Raw genomic sequence first — 17,573 nt, 5'->3', positions numbered from 1 at the left:
AACGTCCATTGAATAAAGGATTCGAGTAGGGTGTCTGTTGAAAAAGTAAAGGTCCTTTCCAGGTAATTCCAGTAATTACAGCGTCAAATATGAAGTGCGATGAATGTGACGAGGGCGTCATTTTGTCTGGTCGATCGTTCCTTACCTCGACAACCCTCGGTGTCGTGGGGTGAAGACCCTGCACGTCTAGCCAGAGACCTCCCGTACACATTTCGTATTTATTATTTATACGCTGGCAAGTGTCTACATCCGGTCGGATACGCGCGGTAGATCCACTTCGTTAAGGATATCGTGTCGCGTTCGCCGCAGGAAGTCGTGTACAATTGAGAGCTTAAACTTTCAACTTTAATTTTTAAAACAGTACATAAATTTCTGTTTACTTTTGTACTATGTTAGAATAATAATAGACGAATAAAATTTGCCAGTAGCTTAGTAAACAATATAATCTCACAGAATTTTTTTAACAGAAAAAGATGAAGCTTCAATTTCAGCCGTTATTTATATTCGAATTACAACTATTTATGTCCACTTTCGTTGCTGGCGTATTTATTATTTACACGAAGGAGGGTGTACGTTCGTGAAAAGGATACGCTTATGAAAAATTCAACGGACCGCGCGTGTAATATCTCAGTTTGCAAATCCTTGCCGGCTGAAATTTTATAAGCTCGCGCCGCGTGAAATTGGCCGACAGGCGTATAGAATATTTTTCCCGCTGACGGACAAAGAACGCTCGGCTCTTTTCTGTTTCAAACAGGAATAAAGAACGCGAATACTCGAAGGATTTTAAAACGAAGCGAATAATTTCGTTGTTATTAAAACATTAACCCATTTGCTACCACGATCTCCAAATGGGGATTTGAATATATATATTTGTTTTTTATCACTTGCAATAGGATTATATTAAATAAAATGTTAAATAAAAATTTGGCAGTTAATGGGTTAATGTAATCGCGATTCGTTTGCGAAGCTTCAGTCTCTCTCTGTTTTTTGAATTTTTTTTTTTTTTTTTTGACAGATTTTCGTCCCCTTGTCTCGCTTGCATTTATTGGAAAAACACTTCAGAGAGTTATCGACAAAATACTGCTATGAATATAATCCATGGAATCAAGACAATTAGGTGACCACGTTTCCGGGCAATTCAACGGACTGAATCATGTTTCAGGGACGAAGGAAGCGTGTATTTCGTGCTATTAATATTTTTGCCCAACCGTGTATTCGTTGTTCGAAAAATCAGTCGGTTATTTGGTCCTTTGCGTTATTTGAAAAATAAAAATAACCCGGTGACGCAATCTCGATAAAACGATATTTAATCGTCTGTGATGTTCATCGTTCGATAAGAGTTCTTTGATAATCTTCTATGGTAATCCTATAGGAAATTTCAATTTTTCTTCTGTTTCTTCCTTATCTCGATTCATTGTCTCGAGATTGACACGAAATTAATTTTAGCTTGATATTAGCCTTCAGTTCTTGCAATAACTTTGTTAGCTCTAACGGAGTTTCTATTGCTGTTACGTTCACAGATGAGGGGCCACGTTTCTACGCGTGACTTCCTTTCGAACGTAATCCATATGGATGGAGCAAGCAGGGAGGATTAACAGGACGAATCGAAGTGAAAAATCCCTGGTCCTCGTCTCGTTTCGTCATCGAATCGCGTTCGTTGACCAGGGACAGGATTGATCTTGCTGCGAACAAGTGTGAGTAATTTCTTACATAATTCCTTTATCGTTTCTGCCATCTGCTTGTACGTTTCTTTTTAGTTATCGAAGATAATGATCATATCCTGAAGCTTCTCTTGATCCTAAACGAGTGGCTAATATCAAGATACCTGTTCCTATCACGAAATTCTAGTGAACATATGTTAGAAGAGAAGGCATATATTACCATACTCTTAATTACGTATTTACAACAGCTGTTGTCTACATATTCTTCTTCCATTTTCAGATATGATTGGCAGGCAGCTTGTATCATGAAACTGCGAACTTTGCATGTCTGTCATCTGTTGATTAGAATAGTAAAACAATACCCTTTAAACTGCGCAATTATTGATCACAAGGACGAATAATTAATATTCTCGATGGACGTACAATACACTGTATGGTAATCCTTTATTACAAAGCCTATATAGAAATGTAGAGCATTGTGAACACAGAACGATCCATCAGCATATGTTCATTATAATTAACATTTTCCATTTATCAACTCTTTAAAACACCTTTTTGTACCCTATGTGTAAACGGTTATTCGTATGTTAGTTTGAGGATAAGGTGTTGTAAAACCGAGCCGTGTTCTTGTAAAAAAAAAAACTGAAACTCTGTTTGGTGAAATTGCAGTCAACTCGAAAGTCGTGGGTAATCGGTGTCGGCGTCGAGGATGGCGAGGAGCAGCGTTACTGCAAATGCATACCGGCGATGCACCGATTGCACCGTCGTCGTTCATCGCGATGTTGTTGTCGCAGTTCGTAGTACGTCCCCTCGCGAATCACGATCGATCGGAATCGGATACAGTAGAAACGGCCACGGCACTGGTACCTCTGACAACACCAGCTACTCTACCAATTTCGATCAGGGAGAAGGGCACGGCCGATTAGAGTCGTTCCTTTCTATATAACTGCCGAGCAGCACGTGATTCACGTAAGTTCGATAGCATTGATTTTCTTTTTTCATCTAACGTTTGCTTCCCCTTTCTTTTATTTTCTTTTTTAGTTGCGCCGTAAATGACTAACGTTGGAAGTTATTTATGAAATGTTAGTTTCTCCTTCCGCTTAACATTAGGAATGAAGGTGTTTTGGAGTCAAAACCATTAATTTTTTCTCTGAGTAGTAGGTGATATTTCTTTTGCATTTAATATAATTAACTGAGGTATTGATGATGATTAATGGGTAGTGTCAAGCAATTTATAAGCCGCTGTGTAATTGACATTCTTTTTCACTTTGCTGAGCAGTAATTTCTTGTATGAAATTGTAATTTATTTTTAACACGTTGAACGCCATAGTGAATTACTCAGAATAGTAATAATTAATTTTCAAATTTCAAGCTTTCTGTTTGCCATTTCACGTTATTTGTACCATAGCAATATTATTTTTGTTTTAATTATTCAGACGTGTGTAAATTGGGGAGGAGCCGGTGACCCTTATGGCATTCAACATGTTAAAATATTTCAGAAAATCATAATTGATCGGTTGACAATTTTTAAAGTAAATTGTTTGAATATCTTCTGACTCATTCACGTAACTCGAATGACAAAGCTTACGAAGCGATGTGAAGATCATCGACGACACAATGCGAAGCTTGGTCCGTTGAAAAAATGTCTTTTGTTACGCAAACGACTATAAAGAAAGTGGATATTGATTTTTTCACGAAGGTTTTAGCGATAAAGTTGTCGACGTTTCGGTGAAACGCTTGGAGAAACATCGATGTTAACCTTCGGTTAAATTAGATTTTAGTCGATACATTGGTTATTAGTTTTAGCGTTAACTCCCCTGTGCTACCTATTTTACGACTGAAATTCTGCGAAACCTGTGTTATGCTTGTTCGATACCGTAAATACCCGTGTCTGTGTTTCATCGTACAATTAATTACTTTTGTTAATCGTCAGCGAAAAAAATGAATTTCATATATTTCTTATCAGACTAATTTCATGCATAGTATATCGGAAAAGTAATTTGGTCCACAATGGTAATTGAAAGAAGAACTCTCGACGCTTCCTGGTACAATTAAAAAGCATTGTTTTATTTCTCACGTAGAGTGAAGTCAATGTTATGCAATAATCCTGCAAGCAAGATGATGCAATGATACAAAAGAGAAAAAAAAATGTGCAATGAATTTTCATCGATTGCGTTCTCATTGTCATACAAATAGTATTATCGATTGCGAAGGTTGAAAAATATTTTTTCTTTATATTCTCGTTAAAATTCAATCGGCTATTCCTTGAACCTTTGCTCCAAATTTTCGAAATCTCGGGATATTCAGCTTTTCAGCAAATATGATCGTTTACACAAGCACTCCGCTTAGGTATATAAACTTGCTTCCTAGCGGATGCTTCTAGCAATCAGATTCAAATAGTCTTTTGATTATCACCGATGATATAATTCAGTGTTAATTAGCCTAATTGATTCGAGAAGTTCTGCTTATTTTACAGCTAGTAAAGAGTTCCATACCATTTCTTTATAATCGTATAATTTTATTCAATTTTCAAAACTATAAACGTAATCTAAGATCATCTAAACAATTAATATGACCATGTATGTAGTTCATCATCCAATGGGTACAACATAACACGCGCTACCGTGGATATTGTTTATTACATATATATATATATATTTCTTTTTACATACTTTTTTGTAAGCTATCAGAAGGAACTGTTCGAAGGCCTTGACATATTCACTGGCATATTGCTCGCTGTTACACGCGCGAATGCTTAAATAGTGCAAACGACGAATTATCGACCACATCGCGATCGTTTCTCTACGTTAGAGAGCCGCGACTTCGTTTCTGAACACATCGGAGTTCGCATCGAAGGGAAAACTTTCGTCACGGCCAGAGAGGGGCCAATCATCGGCGAAACTCTGCGCAACTGGGATGTTAATCGATAAGAATGTTTTCCCCGGATGAATTCGTCGATACTGTTGATATTATTTTTAAATAACACTTGTCTGACAAGTTACTACAAAGAAGAACCATAAATTGTTGTAATTCACTTTAGAATCATTTGTGTAAATAATGCAAAGAAACTTTGGAGTTAACGGCAGGAAGATTTGAATTTTTAATAAGATTTATTATTATTTTGATATTAATTGATTTCCTCGTTTCGTGTTACAGAAATCAAGAGGAGAACGAGTGCATCTCGCAGGATGGATTTGTGCGGGGTCTACTTGTCTCAGCTGCGAGCGATGCTCGTGAGGAATCTTCTGCTGAAGAAGCGCGACAAGCGAAAGACTACAGCGGTACGTGAGATGTTCATTATTAGCTTTCTTAAAGCTCATTAACTCACAAGCACCCAGCCTCAAAGAATCAGCTTTTCCTTGGAGTTTAACCAACTAGATGACAAGGAAATCGAATGGACCGCTCCTTGTAGCTGGAGAAACAGGGAAAAAGAACAGTTTTAGAAAAGCTTCTACCGTTCATCTTAACGTTTTTCATTTAATTACCCCTTAGCGGTCGCTGAAAGTCTCTCTGATAAGAAATATAAAAATTAGGGTTTCGCTTGCGCTATGCAGGAGAGCATATCACCACACGCGTTGGTGCAAGTGTATTTTTATTTTTCTCCGTTCACCAACAGCGAAGTTTTATGGTAGGAGAGTAGAATCTTAATTGAGTTAGCTCGCGGTAGGAGGGCAGTACTAAGTATAGACAGGGGAATACTTATTTTATGTATAAATCGATTTTCTCCGCCTCTAACGAGCTATATTTAGTTATGCCTTCCCCCTCTTCTCTACGATCAATCCTTTATCTAAACAAGTCCTTGCAAAATTTGATAAATTTTTGCCCTATGATTGTACGTGAACAGTAGATTTAGCATTAACATTAGAGTGATTTGAACTTTTAAAAATTTTAAATGAAACAAGTCGTTTCATATAGCATATAGTAATTAACTTATCAAAGGTTCACCCTTTACCTTTGAATACCAAGCTATTCTTATAATATGTAATGTTTCAAAGACGAGAGACTTAATAATTTCCACACATTTCTGAGAAAGTTGTTATAAAAATCCCAACTTGATTCTTAAATTCAAACTAATAGTAATTAAAAAATGAAACCTATTGAACATATATATCAGTGGGACGTTTCTATGGATCAGTAAGAGACTTCAGAATAAACGGAGTATTCGTTAGAAGAGGAAAGGAGAAAAAAGAAGGAAAAATATGCACGTCCGATGCCAGTATACTGCAAGGCAAATTCACGAGAGCGTGGAAGAGGAAGAGGAAGATCCTCCGTGGTTAGTTTCCACGGATGGCGACGAACTGACTGCGTTTCGTGGGTGTCCACGACTGCCAAACTGGAGGGCGTATTGCCAATTCGTTTGGTCGGTGTTTTTGCGTGATCTTTGTGCCAACTGGGCCAAGGGTCGTCGTGGACAAACGTATAGAATCTTTTTGTTTTCACCAAGTTTCTTTTTTTCTTTTCCTCAGAGTAACGCAATGGCGATTCTTCATTCGTTGTCGATACGCTTGACCAAGGATAACATCAAAATGATTTCCCTCGTTGGTGATCTTAAAATAAACTTGCTCACCGAAGCTGCACAGTTGCTAGCACCGACGATCGAGCTGAAGATTATTCGTTTTCGTTGTTTTCCTCGAATAAGGACATTTGGGGATTTGGAAAGGACATTTAAATTGAAGAGGATAGTCTAAGATCTTTCAAACTATTGATAATATAAAGGAGAAGTTAAATTGATAAATAGTTTCATGCAAATTGTTTTAGTATATACTTTTTAATGCATATGATACCATGGCGTTTTGCCAAAATGCTACTGTCTTTAGAGGTATTTTAATTTTATTGCTTTAAAGTTGATTCTATCATTTGTTTACAAGTTATGGATTACGAATACACCTTGAAGGATAATCACAATAATTAGAAAAATTACAAGGATCCAGAAGAATTATTTCTTTCTGGAGCATTTCTGTTTACCCTCCTTCGCCTTGAAAATCGTCGGATCGATAACGTTGGTGGGTCCCATGTTCCATATGGAGGTGGAAATTGTTTCCGTGGGTTCGACGACGGATGGTAGTAAATGAGGAGCGACAAGAAAGTACACCTGTTCGACCCACGTTGGCAGAGACACGCCTGACACACAGCTTTGCCACAACGGCAAGCCAAGATGAACAAGCATCATGCGAAAATACACGGTGAAACTGTCAGCCAAATGGTACCACCTATTCGCTTCTTCTCTGTGCAACCATACGCTGGGCGCTTCTTGTTCCTGTTTCATCCGGTAGACTAAATAGACCTTGGCCTTGCTGCTTTCTGGGAAACATTGCGCGATTTCAAACATCTTGCAATTATGTGCACCATTTCCTTGGAGGAGGACAAGGATGCTATCGACGTCAGACGTGTTATCGGAAATGGCCTCTGCTTCTAACTTGTCAGAATCGACGGAAATGGAGGAGGAAGATTCCTCTCGTTTGCCGGTGTTGTTCGTGTATCGTTTCAGAGAAGAGAACGAACCGATCTCCATGCGTCCTATGGGAAATTCTTCGCCTAGAAGAAATGGACATTTATAAAAATTTATGTTAATACAGAAACAATTTATACTTTAGTATTTATAAATTTTAGATCTTGAATACAAAATCTTCTTATTATTCTCGATGAAAAGATGCAACGCTATTGGAAGGGAGAAGATGGAGATACGAAGTAACGTTAATAATACTGGGTCGTGGATGAAAGTTGGCAAAGAGTATCTTGGAAATGTGTGGATAATTCTCCAAAGGGGTTACCTGCTATCTCGAGGTTCCACTGAAGCAAGAAGCCGTCGATCGAGACGTAAAAGTTCTTAACATCCTCTGGGAGGACACAACAATGTCGTTGCTCCCAGTTGGTGATAGTCGTGCTTTCACATCCGTTTCTTCTGTCGATCCGTACATTTTTTATATACGCCAGACTTTCCAGAATCTTTACCACGCCCAACGTGAGGTTTTCATAGAAAGAATCTTCTGTAACGATATCCACGTAAAAAGACATCGGTTTGCCCCTTTTGTAGCCGCTCTGAAAGTCCGGATTTTACATGAATATATGAATCTCTGCAGGAATTACATATCTCACTTTTTTTATTTTTTAAACAAAACAAATTGTTATCCAATGCATGGACATTCTGGAGAAATCTTGATGAAAATTTCTTGAAGAACCTAAATCGTCCGTCCTTAAAGGGTTGAGAACAATCGTCCTAATGAATCGGATCAGTCTGATCCGTTGTTGATCGCCATGGTGACCGAGTATGAAAGCGAATCGGCATATATATTTTTCCAGCAAAGGGAGGGTTGTATCGAACGCTTGCGCAGGTTTACTTGGACGACAGGTGTGGGAGAGGGTGCAGGTCGAATAATTATTATGCAAGCACGAGGGTGGCTCTTTTTTTTTTTGTTAAGTACTACTTTTGAATAGAAATCAATATGTATGATTTTGAACGTATGCATTATTAAATATCAATGGCGGGAACTATTCTAACAAATGTTACAGTTAGAAGATAAATTTATGTATAGAATTGAAAATATTCTGCTATCTGATTCTACTATATGTTTTGTAAACAGTATTAAAAATATATTTTTCAATTTTACTGTTTACAGGAGATTTTTCTACCCCTTTGTATCCTAGGTGTTTTGATTGTGGTAAAAGTGTTACCACCAAATCCAAATTATCCTGCGATGACAACCCAGAGACAAGAAGGAGGCATATTCGAAACATTCAATGGTTACAAAAACAACACCATAGCTGTTGTACCAAACTCAACAGAGACCTTGGTACGTATTCAACTAGTTCAACTAATAGAATGTTTTCTATAAAGTATCATTTATGTTATAGAATTTTTTGAATTCAATGAATACCCTTTGGCTATCAATGTGGGATTACCCTGGCAAGCTTCCCTTGAATTTCATGGTGTTTGATACAAAGGATGATCTACAAGCAGCATATTGGAGAGATCCCTACAGTGTACACTTAGCAGTAATCTTTGAAGATTCTCAGCCCATATCTCAGCATCTTCTGTAAGATAATTTGAATGCTCGGTAGAATATTATTTTGTTGAGAGTTTCTCTCTATCATCTAGGTATCTAGTACAAATTTCTCTGTTATCTAGGTATGAGATAAGAACCAATCCTTCATACACAAATCCGCCTTCGCCGACTGAATTGTATTCCGCTCCAGTTACTTGTCGGAAAGACACAAGCCATTGGATGGGTGGAGTATTGTCGATAGAAACCGGTGGATCGTGTCCTGCAAATAGTTATTTGCATTCTGGTTTCCTGGCGTTGCAAATGATAATGGATACCACGAAAATAAGAGTATGTCTTGAAGATCTCATTCCATTGAAACCGTAACGACAAAGAATCTTTTTTCTTTACTAATATTGTTTCCTATTAATTTGTAGCTAGATACAGGGAATAACGATGTAACCGTGCCAGATATTAAACTTGAAATGTTTCCTAAGGAAGCTTTCACTGCAGGTAAAAATTTGGAATAATCCATAATTGTTATGAATGATATGATCTCTTTTAAATATCTCTCTATGTAGTTATGCACGTTACACAAACTAACGTTAGCATCATAGTAGACTATTATAGAAAAATAAAGATGCGTTTGATTTAGGAGTTAAATTTACACTTAATGTATATTTTTCTTTTGTGGGCATATTTCTAAGGATATTTTTTATTTAGACTGGATGCTGGCCTTTAGAGTTGTTATACCTCTATTTATGGTTCTGGCTCTTTCACAATTCGTCACTTACCTTCTGATCCTGATAGTCGGTGAAAAGGAGAAAAAAATCAAGGAAGGAATGAAGATAATGGGCCTGAAAGATTCTATCTTCTGGTAGGTTTGCACTTATGCAGTAGTACAGTTTAGAGATTAGTATTAGTTTATTTTATTTCAATGATCAGTGCATGTTTAAATAGGAAGATTATACATATTTAGTTAGGGAAAAAATTGCAAATATATTTGCCCAGACTTTTGTTATTAACGAGAAATCTGTTTCTTTTTTATTTTAGGGTATCATGGTTCATTATCTACAGCGTCTTTGTCTTATTACTCTCTGCTGTTGGGGTGATACTACTTTTTACTCTACAAATGTTCCAACATACACACTTTTTACCAATATTCCTTTTGGTAGTACTCTACAGCTTCTCCATAATCATGTTTGCGTTTATGATAACACCTTTCTTCGATAAATCACGAGTGAGTATTTCGTTAATCATTATGAAGTACCAGTGCCGCAATGAGGCCGTGCCGCCCCGGGCGCAACTGTATATTTAGTAAAAATTTAGCTTGTTACATTAAAATTTTTAATTTCTTTTGTCATTATTGGATTACGGGGAGGCGCAAGTTAGACACTTGCCACAGGCGTTTCATACCCTCGTTACGGCACTCTGAAGTACTATTATTAAGTGTATTTACTTGCTTTCAGACTGCTGGTGTACTCGGTAACTTTGCAGTTACGATATTCAGCTTGATGTATTTTATCCAGGTTTTTGTCAAAGATTCTAGTTCGATCTCTTTCTGGGTGGTTTCCCTCCTTAGTCCAACAGGCGTTGCTTTAGCGATGGATAAGGTTTGTATTCGCAGAAAAAATAATAAAATTATTAATTAAGAATTAAACATTTCTATTTATTATTCTAGGCTCTTGTGTTAGACTTGCAAGGAGAAGGGGTTAATTTTGAAAATCTTTGGTCTGGTCCAGGTATTCCTTTCGGGGGCAGTCTCATCATGATGACTTTGGATATTTTTCTATATGCCTTGTTAGCTTACTATTTTGATTCCGTCATTCCAAGTATGTTCTCCAAGTTCCTTAAATTTTCTAGGAATAACTGAATAAAAAATAAATAATTTGTCTTAGGTGAATACGGAACGAAACGAACTCCCTGGTTTTGTTTCACCCCCGGATTTTGGTGCCAGAGGAAAGCTCCGCGAGTGGGTGTAATAAAACATTAATATAAAACAATCTGTATATTATAAGAAAAGTAGAAAAAAATGTATTCACAGTCGTACTTGCAGGTACCATCGTCAAACGGCGAGTCAAATTCTTTTATACCTGGAGAAGAGACGAACCGTGACATTGAACCGGTAGTGCGAGAGATGAAAGGACGCGAAGCGATTAGAATAGTTGATCTTTACAAGTCGTATCAGAAGTGTCGTAAATCTGAGATCAAAGCTGTGAACGGTATCAATTTAACGATCTATGAGGGGCAAATCACGGCAATACTCGGTCATAACGGGGCTGGTAAAACAAGTTTGTTCAATATATTGACTGGCCTGACTGCGCCTACCGCCGGCACAGCCTTGATTTTCGGCTATGACGTTAGAGATTCCAATGATATGCAAATGATAAGAAGCATGACCGGCGTTTGTCCTCAACATGATATTCTTTTTGATCTTCTAACGCCTCGAGAACACCTGGAGTTCTTCGCCGCTGTGCGCGGTATTCCAAAATCAATGATCGAACACGAAGTACGTATTTCAGTTGCTATGTATTTCGCATAAAATTTGTCGCAGGTGTTATATCACTCCGTCTTTATTTTTAGGTGAAGAAAACCTTGAAAGACATTGATTTAACTGAAAACGCAGATACCTTTGCAAAATACTTAAGCGGAGGTCAAAAAAGAAAGCTGTCCGTAGGTATTGCCATCATCGGCGATCCAAAAATCATTATCCTTGATGAACCAACAGCTGGAGTGGATCCCTACTCCAGAAGGCAAATGTGGTCCTTCTTACAATCGAGGCGTCATGGAAAAGTGATTTTATTAACAACCCATTTTATGGATGAAGCTGATATATTAGCGGATAGGAAAGCGGTTATTAGTAAAGGAAGATTGAGATGTTGCGGCAGTTCTCTGTTCTTAAAAAACAAATTCGGCATTGGATATCATTTAACGTTGGTACTCGAAGGGAATGCAAGAGAACATGCAATTACCAGACTGGTAACGTCTCACGTGTCGAAGGCAGAAAAGGCAAGGCGCCATGGTCGCGAATTAAGCTTCATTTTACCTCACAATTCTGTAGAAAATTTTGCACCACTTTTTTCAGCCATCGAACAAGAAATTAAGACTCGATCAAGCAGATTAGGTATCAGCAGTTATGGGGTCTCGATGACCACCTTAGAAGAGGTATTTCTGCATTTGGAAAGAGACGAGGGTACAGAATGCACTATGGATAATTTGTCAAAGAAAATGGTGCGTAATCGTGCATTGAGCAGGTCGTTATCTCTGCAATCAAAAAGCACGTTTTATCAGAGTTTACAGAACGAAGGTACCACTGTTAACAACGATAGCCAAGCGAAAGGTACATTAATGTTTATGAAGTGTCATTGCGTTCGTTAAGCTCGAATTTCATTACTATATTGTACTTTAGGTGCAGGGGATTTACCAGACGGCGTTCACAGTGATAGAAACCCTCCTGTTCGCGGCCTTGGATTAGACCCCATCAAAATTAGGCCTAATTTCGTTCAAACCTTGTACGCTATGCTTCGCCTAAGGATACTCAGACTCGTTAGGAACATCCAGCTACTGTACTTCACTATTGTCGCGCCTCTTTTTTTGGTAGTTCTTGGCCTCCATTTAAATAGCATTCAGACAGTCGAGGTGAAAATGCAGTCATTAAAACTAGATACAGGTATGTTATACTTATTAACGCTAGGTTTACGGACATTTTTGTATACCTATCTTTACGGACACCCGTCAGATTGACGAGTAAAGAAGACCACGTATTTTCTTCAATAAAAAATGATTAATTTAATTTGAAAACAATTACGATCTTAACAGACTCAGTATAAGTTAAATAAATTTGATAGGATTGCATAAATGAAGTCCGAAATAAACCTAGTGGTAAAGAAATTAAATTTTATAAATCTTTATAATAATTTCAACCTGTATTTTCGATAGATACCTACGGCAACGAGACCAAAATTTTATACGCAAACAATACCGATCGTGATATTACAGACTTGATCAATGGAATTAGTCAGGATGTAAAATATATCGAGGAATACTATGGAAATTTCGCGAATTTGTTGAAGATTGCACCGCATATAGCTGCTATTAATGTTACCGAGTATAATTTACCAAAGATTGATTTAACAATCGCTTATAACGACACTATGCAACATTCCCTACCGATATTGTTCAACCTTCTATCCAACACTTACTACAGGTACCTTGAATAGTACAAAAAGAAATATTCAAAATCAATGTAATTGTTGTATAAACTTGTCTGTTCGATTAGGTTGGTCTCGGGTAAAGAAAATTTGAAAACAATTGAAGTCAAAACGCATCCTTTTCAACAGACATCGCAACCACAGGAATTTAATATTGGTACAGCGAGTTCAGCTGTATCCATCGGAATGAATTTCGTCTTGTTACCGATAACATTAGTTGTGGATATGGTCTACGATCGCGAGGTAAGATTTCTTTTTTCATTAAATTTTATTTCTATGATACACAAGTAACCATGTTTTTATATGCCTTTAGATAAAAGCGAAAAATCAACTTCGTGTCAATGGTCTGTCGTTTTCTATGTACTTCCTGACGTACTTTATCGTGCTTGTCGGCCTGATGACGTTCATCTGTTTATGTATTCTTGGCATTATATTTCTCTTCGATGTGCCTTCTCTTCAAGAAGTACCAGCACTCATTACCCTCGGCGGTCTCCTAATGCTCTATTGCCCGTCCTCTATTCTATTCTCAACGTGTTTAAGTTATATCTTCGACAAGATGGATTCTGCTCAAAGTATCTTGCCCAATATAGCAACGTTCTTTGGACTCATACCGTTTATACTAGTCACTGTTCTGGATATGCTGGGTCTCAGTGAGTTTCAGTCAATTATAATATACTCTTAACACGTTGAACGCCGCAGTGAAATTGGGCATTTTTTGTGAGATGTATTAAATAACTAATTACTAAGAATAGTAATAATTAATTTTCAAATTTCAAGCTTTCTACTTGTCATTTCACATTATTTGTACCATAGCAATATTACTTAAAATAATGTTTTTCTATCGTTTTCTTTTAATTAATCAGGCGTGTGTAAATTGCGGAGCCGACCACTGACGACCCCCATGGCGTTCAACGTGTTAATTATGATTTAAGTATCTAACGTGGAATATCATTTTCAGGTGGAACAGCAGCATTCGTTTTACACGTAATCTTTTCTTTATTGAACACATTATATGTACCGTATGCAGCAGTATATTATGTAGGAAGAGTTCACTTGATGTGCTCTATCAATGCTGCTTGCCATCATCTCACCATGTCTGATTATTTAACTACAGAGATTATTTTAATGGCCTTCGGCGTGCTTCTCCACTGTCCAATGTGGTTCTTTGTGCTTCTCATTTTAGACATTAAAAAAAGCGGTGGCAATGTTGGCGACATTTTCAAACACTTTCTGGTTAGTAACACAATATACAAGGTGTTCGACAACAGGTGGGCAAAATTTTAAGGGGTGATTCTAGAGATCAAAATAAGACGAAAATCAAGAATAACGAAATAGCATTTGCGGCTTTGTTTAAAATTCGAGTAAAAAACGCCTGAAACCTGCAATCCGGCCAGCACCGACGACTGAATGTCAGGTCAGCAGGGGTCGGTACAGTTATAACCAAGAATAGTTGAATAGTAGAAACTTAACTGCAACATTCGGCTTCGATTCTTGGTTATGACTGTACCGACCCCTGTTGACCTGACGTTCAGTCGTCGGTGCAGGGCGGATTGCAGGTTTCAGGCGCTTTTTACTCGAACTTTTAAACGTTAATTACTGGAAAACAAAGCCGCAAACGCTATTTCGTTATTCTTGATTTTCGTCTTATTTTGATCCCTAGAATCACCCCTTAAAATTTTGCCCACCTATTGTCGAACACCCTGGAATATAAAATATATATATTTTATATTAAAAGTGTACTTTATATTTATAGCGTAACGGTGGTTCTGTCGGCGAAGAAATCATGGAGAATTCTGACGTTGGAGAGCACGAGGATGCAGATGTTAAGGCTGAAAGACAAAAAGTCTTTGATCTTATCACTTCATCGTCTGTTCAAGAACCACCTGTAGTTTTAGTACAGGTATTACCTGCACTGGATTTTATTCTGTTTATTTTCCATAAGAATTGCATCTTAAACTATGATTATGCATTGATAGAACTTGAGGAAAGAGTATCGTCAAAGGGATACTGGGTCCTGCAGTTGTTGCTATAAGCAAGACGAAGAAGCCAGCAGTCAGATACAACGAAAAGTCGCTGTCAGAAATTTGTCCTTAGCGGTTGAACCTGGAGAAGTATTCGGTTTACTAGGTCACAATGGTGCTGGTAAAACAACGACTATGAAGATCGTCATAGCTGAGGAAGCAGCTACCCGAGGGAGAGTACAGATCGGTGGGCACAATATCAATTCTAATATGGCAGAAGCTTTTAGACAAATGGGATATTGTCCTCAACACGATGCTCAGTGGAAGAATATTACTGTTAGAGAGCATTTAGAATGCTACGCTGCGATTCGTGGTGTTCCGTGGGGAGACATCGACAGGTAATTTAATTATTTAACACAGGGGTGGGCAAATAGCGGCCCGCTATGAGCTTTTTTCTGGTCCGCCAAGACAGAAAAATCCGCCTTGAACCGAGATTTCGTCTCGTATTTAAATAAATTGAATAAAACTGCCACTATTTTATTTAATTTATATTTATTGATTATTATGCAAAGTTAACTAATGAATGCAATCATTTTAAAAGGTGCGACCCTCCGCCAACCTCCGCTTGCACAAAGTGGCCCCCGAGCCAAAACAATTGCCCACCCCTGATTTAACATATTCTGAAAGAACTTACGAATATAAATGAATTTAATTTTATATAGCATTGTGGATTTGTATCTCACTGGTCTCCAAATTCATGAACATGCCGACAAACAAACTCAAGAATGTTCAGGTGGAACCAGAAGAAAACTTAGTTTTGCTATGGCAATGATAGGAGGTCCGAAGGTTGTTTTGATGGATGAACCTAGCACAGGAATGGATCCAAGATCAAAACGGTTTTTATGGGATACCATTCTTGCTAGTTTTCAGGTGTGTTCCGGAATAAATCTATCTGTCAGAAGAAACATTATCTTCAATAATAAATTTATCTTTAATAGGGCGGTAGAGGAGCGATTTTAACTACTCATTCAATGGAGGAAGCTGATGCTTTGTGCTCTAGAGTCGGTATAATGGTGAAAGGAGAACTGAGGTGTATCGGTTCCACGCAACACTTGAAAAATCTCTACGGCGCTGGATACACCCTCGAGATGAAACTTTTAGGGGGTGACTGCACACCCACGACACCTTCTGGTGATAGGATTACAACTTTGAAAGAGTTCGTTTCTAGTCTATTTCCAGATGCTACTCTGGAAGAAAGTTTCGCCGACAGATTAGTTTTCGCTGTTCCCCAGCATGCAGTTAACTCGCTGGCCGAGTGTTTTATGCAGTTGGAGAAAGGTAAATATAAAATTATAAACGTTCTCATTACTTTTTCAATTTTCAATTTTATTTTCAGCCAAGCTTGAGTTGGACATCGAAGAGTACAGCTTCAGTCAAACAACTCTGGAACAAGTTTTCCTGAAATTTTCTCATTACGATGAATCTAATTCAGGAGAATGATGACTCATAAATATGAGTGTGTTGATTCCCACGTGTTATATAGTGAAATACTCATGGAACTGCTCAACTCGTGCAACAAGTGTAAAGAAGTTATTCATATGGAGAGAAGTGATTTGTTCATTAGTGTTTCCAGGATGATGCTATTGAAAATCACAAAGACAGGATGATCTCCCCATTCTTGAATATCAAAAAAAAAAAAAAAAAACAAAAACGTTATGATAGTTATATAAAATAACTTAGTATTGTTGTTTGATGCAAAGGTGGAAGGTATATGTCCTTGTTTTGGTCTTGACGATATCGTGAGTGAAACATTGGTATTTTTACGGTATATATCGATCGACCTAATGCAAACAAATTAGATATTTTTATTTGTGCCGGTGTTATGTCTGTTTATGTTTCATCAGAATTCCAGTGGCATCCTGAAGTGACTATGATGAGATATAAATGAACATGTGTGTAAAATTAATGATTTGTAAATAGTGGAAAAATATTGAACGATTTATCTGGTTGTCGAGAGAAGCGATCGGTAATAATGCTATTCAACAGTAATATTCGTAATTTTAAAAGAATTGTATTGTAATTTAGCCTATTATTCGATTCCTATGAATAGGTCTCACCAATTAATATTGCTGTGGAATTGGAACATTATTATCATCATTATAAGTATAATATAAAATATTTGACAGGGAAGAGAGTAAAAGATCCAAGGATCGGTATTAAAATTCTTTTTAAATGCAGTGAATTCAATGAATTACCTATCTACATTGATACACGTAGGAACGACCTGTACAAGTTCTATTCATTTAGTGATTGCTCGTAATTATTCCCGAGCAATAGCACCGTTTCTTCAGGAATGGTGCTGCTTATTACTGGAAAGAACAGCTAACATACACCACACATACACACAATTGGGCGACTTAATTTGTGCATATACCGTAGCGCGTAGGTACATATTTATAAATATTTCGCTTTTGGACTTCACCAAAGCCTTTTTGAATAACGAGAAAGACATGATAGGTTGTTAATATTGCCTCGGTAGCACGTAAGAGGATAATTTGATGCAAGACTTTTGTGAGAAATGCAATTATTCAATGATAAAAATAACTCTTGAATTCAAGTAAGTCCACAGAATGCTTTTAATAGTCTATTAATGAAACTTTATTATGAAATATGTGTATGGATTTAATAATTTATTATAAAAGGGAAAAAAGAATTGCTGTGAAGTTATTTAATATCTTTTTTTCTTACAGTTATTTTTCT

The 17,573-nt window shown here is 37.3% G+C and overlaps 2 protein-coding genes across 4 annotated transcripts; one reads left to right on the top strand and one right to left on the bottom strand.

The window, feature by feature from the left end:
• Positions 1-4,823: 4,823 nt before the first annotated feature.
• Positions 4,824-16,524, top strand: LOC117605450 (cholesterol transporter ABCA5). 3 transcript variants are annotated; one of them, XM_034326817.2, is made up of 22 exons: positions 4,824-4,942; positions 8,279-8,452; positions 8,514-8,695; positions 8,788-8,992; positions 9,079-9,154; positions 9,365-9,518; positions 9,695-9,881; positions 10,111-10,254; positions 10,323-10,473; positions 10,540-10,613; positions 10,698-11,150; positions 11,225-11,981; positions 12,051-12,311; positions 12,581-12,848; positions 12,921-13,095; positions 13,166-13,502; positions 13,811-14,085; positions 14,606-14,752; positions 14,829-15,211; positions 15,536-15,743; positions 15,812-16,151; positions 16,210-16,524. In XM_034326817.2, the coding sequence occupies exons 1-22, from the start codon at positions 4,850-4,852 to the stop codon at positions 16,311-16,313; spliced, it is 5,148 nt and encodes a 1,715-aa protein (XP_034182708.1). In that variant the 5' UTR covers positions 4,824-4,849; the 3' UTR covers positions 16,314-16,524. The 3 variants fall into 3 exon arrangements, with proteins under 3 accessions (XP_034182708.1, XP_034182709.1, XP_076544144.1); XM_034326818.2 differs by having other exon boundaries at positions 10,686-11,150; XM_076688029.1 differs by having other exon boundaries at positions 10,540-10,619.
• Positions 6,522-7,912, bottom strand: LOC117605457 (tubulin polyglutamylase complex subunit 2). Its single transcript, XM_034326828.2, has 3 exons — positions 7,758-7,912; positions 7,433-7,700; positions 6,522-7,196 (listed from the first exon to the last, which is right to left on the bottom strand). Exons 2-3 carry the CDS (start codon positions 7,674-7,676, stop codon positions 6,598-6,600), a joined length of 843 nt encoding a protein of 280 aa, XP_034182719.1. The 5' UTR covers positions 7,677-7,700; positions 7,758-7,912; the 3' UTR covers positions 6,522-6,597.
• Positions 16,525-17,573: the final 1,049 nt, after the last annotated feature.

Source organism: Osmia lignaria, chromosome 3 (genome assembly GCF_051020975.1).
Source record: "Osmia lignaria lignaria isolate PbOS001 chromosome 3, iyOsmLign1, whole genome shotgun sequence".
Taxonomy (NCBI): Eukaryota; Metazoa; Arthropoda; class Insecta; order Hymenoptera; family Megachilidae; genus Osmia; species Osmia lignaria.
This window is presented reverse-complemented; position numbering and strand designations above follow the sequence as displayed.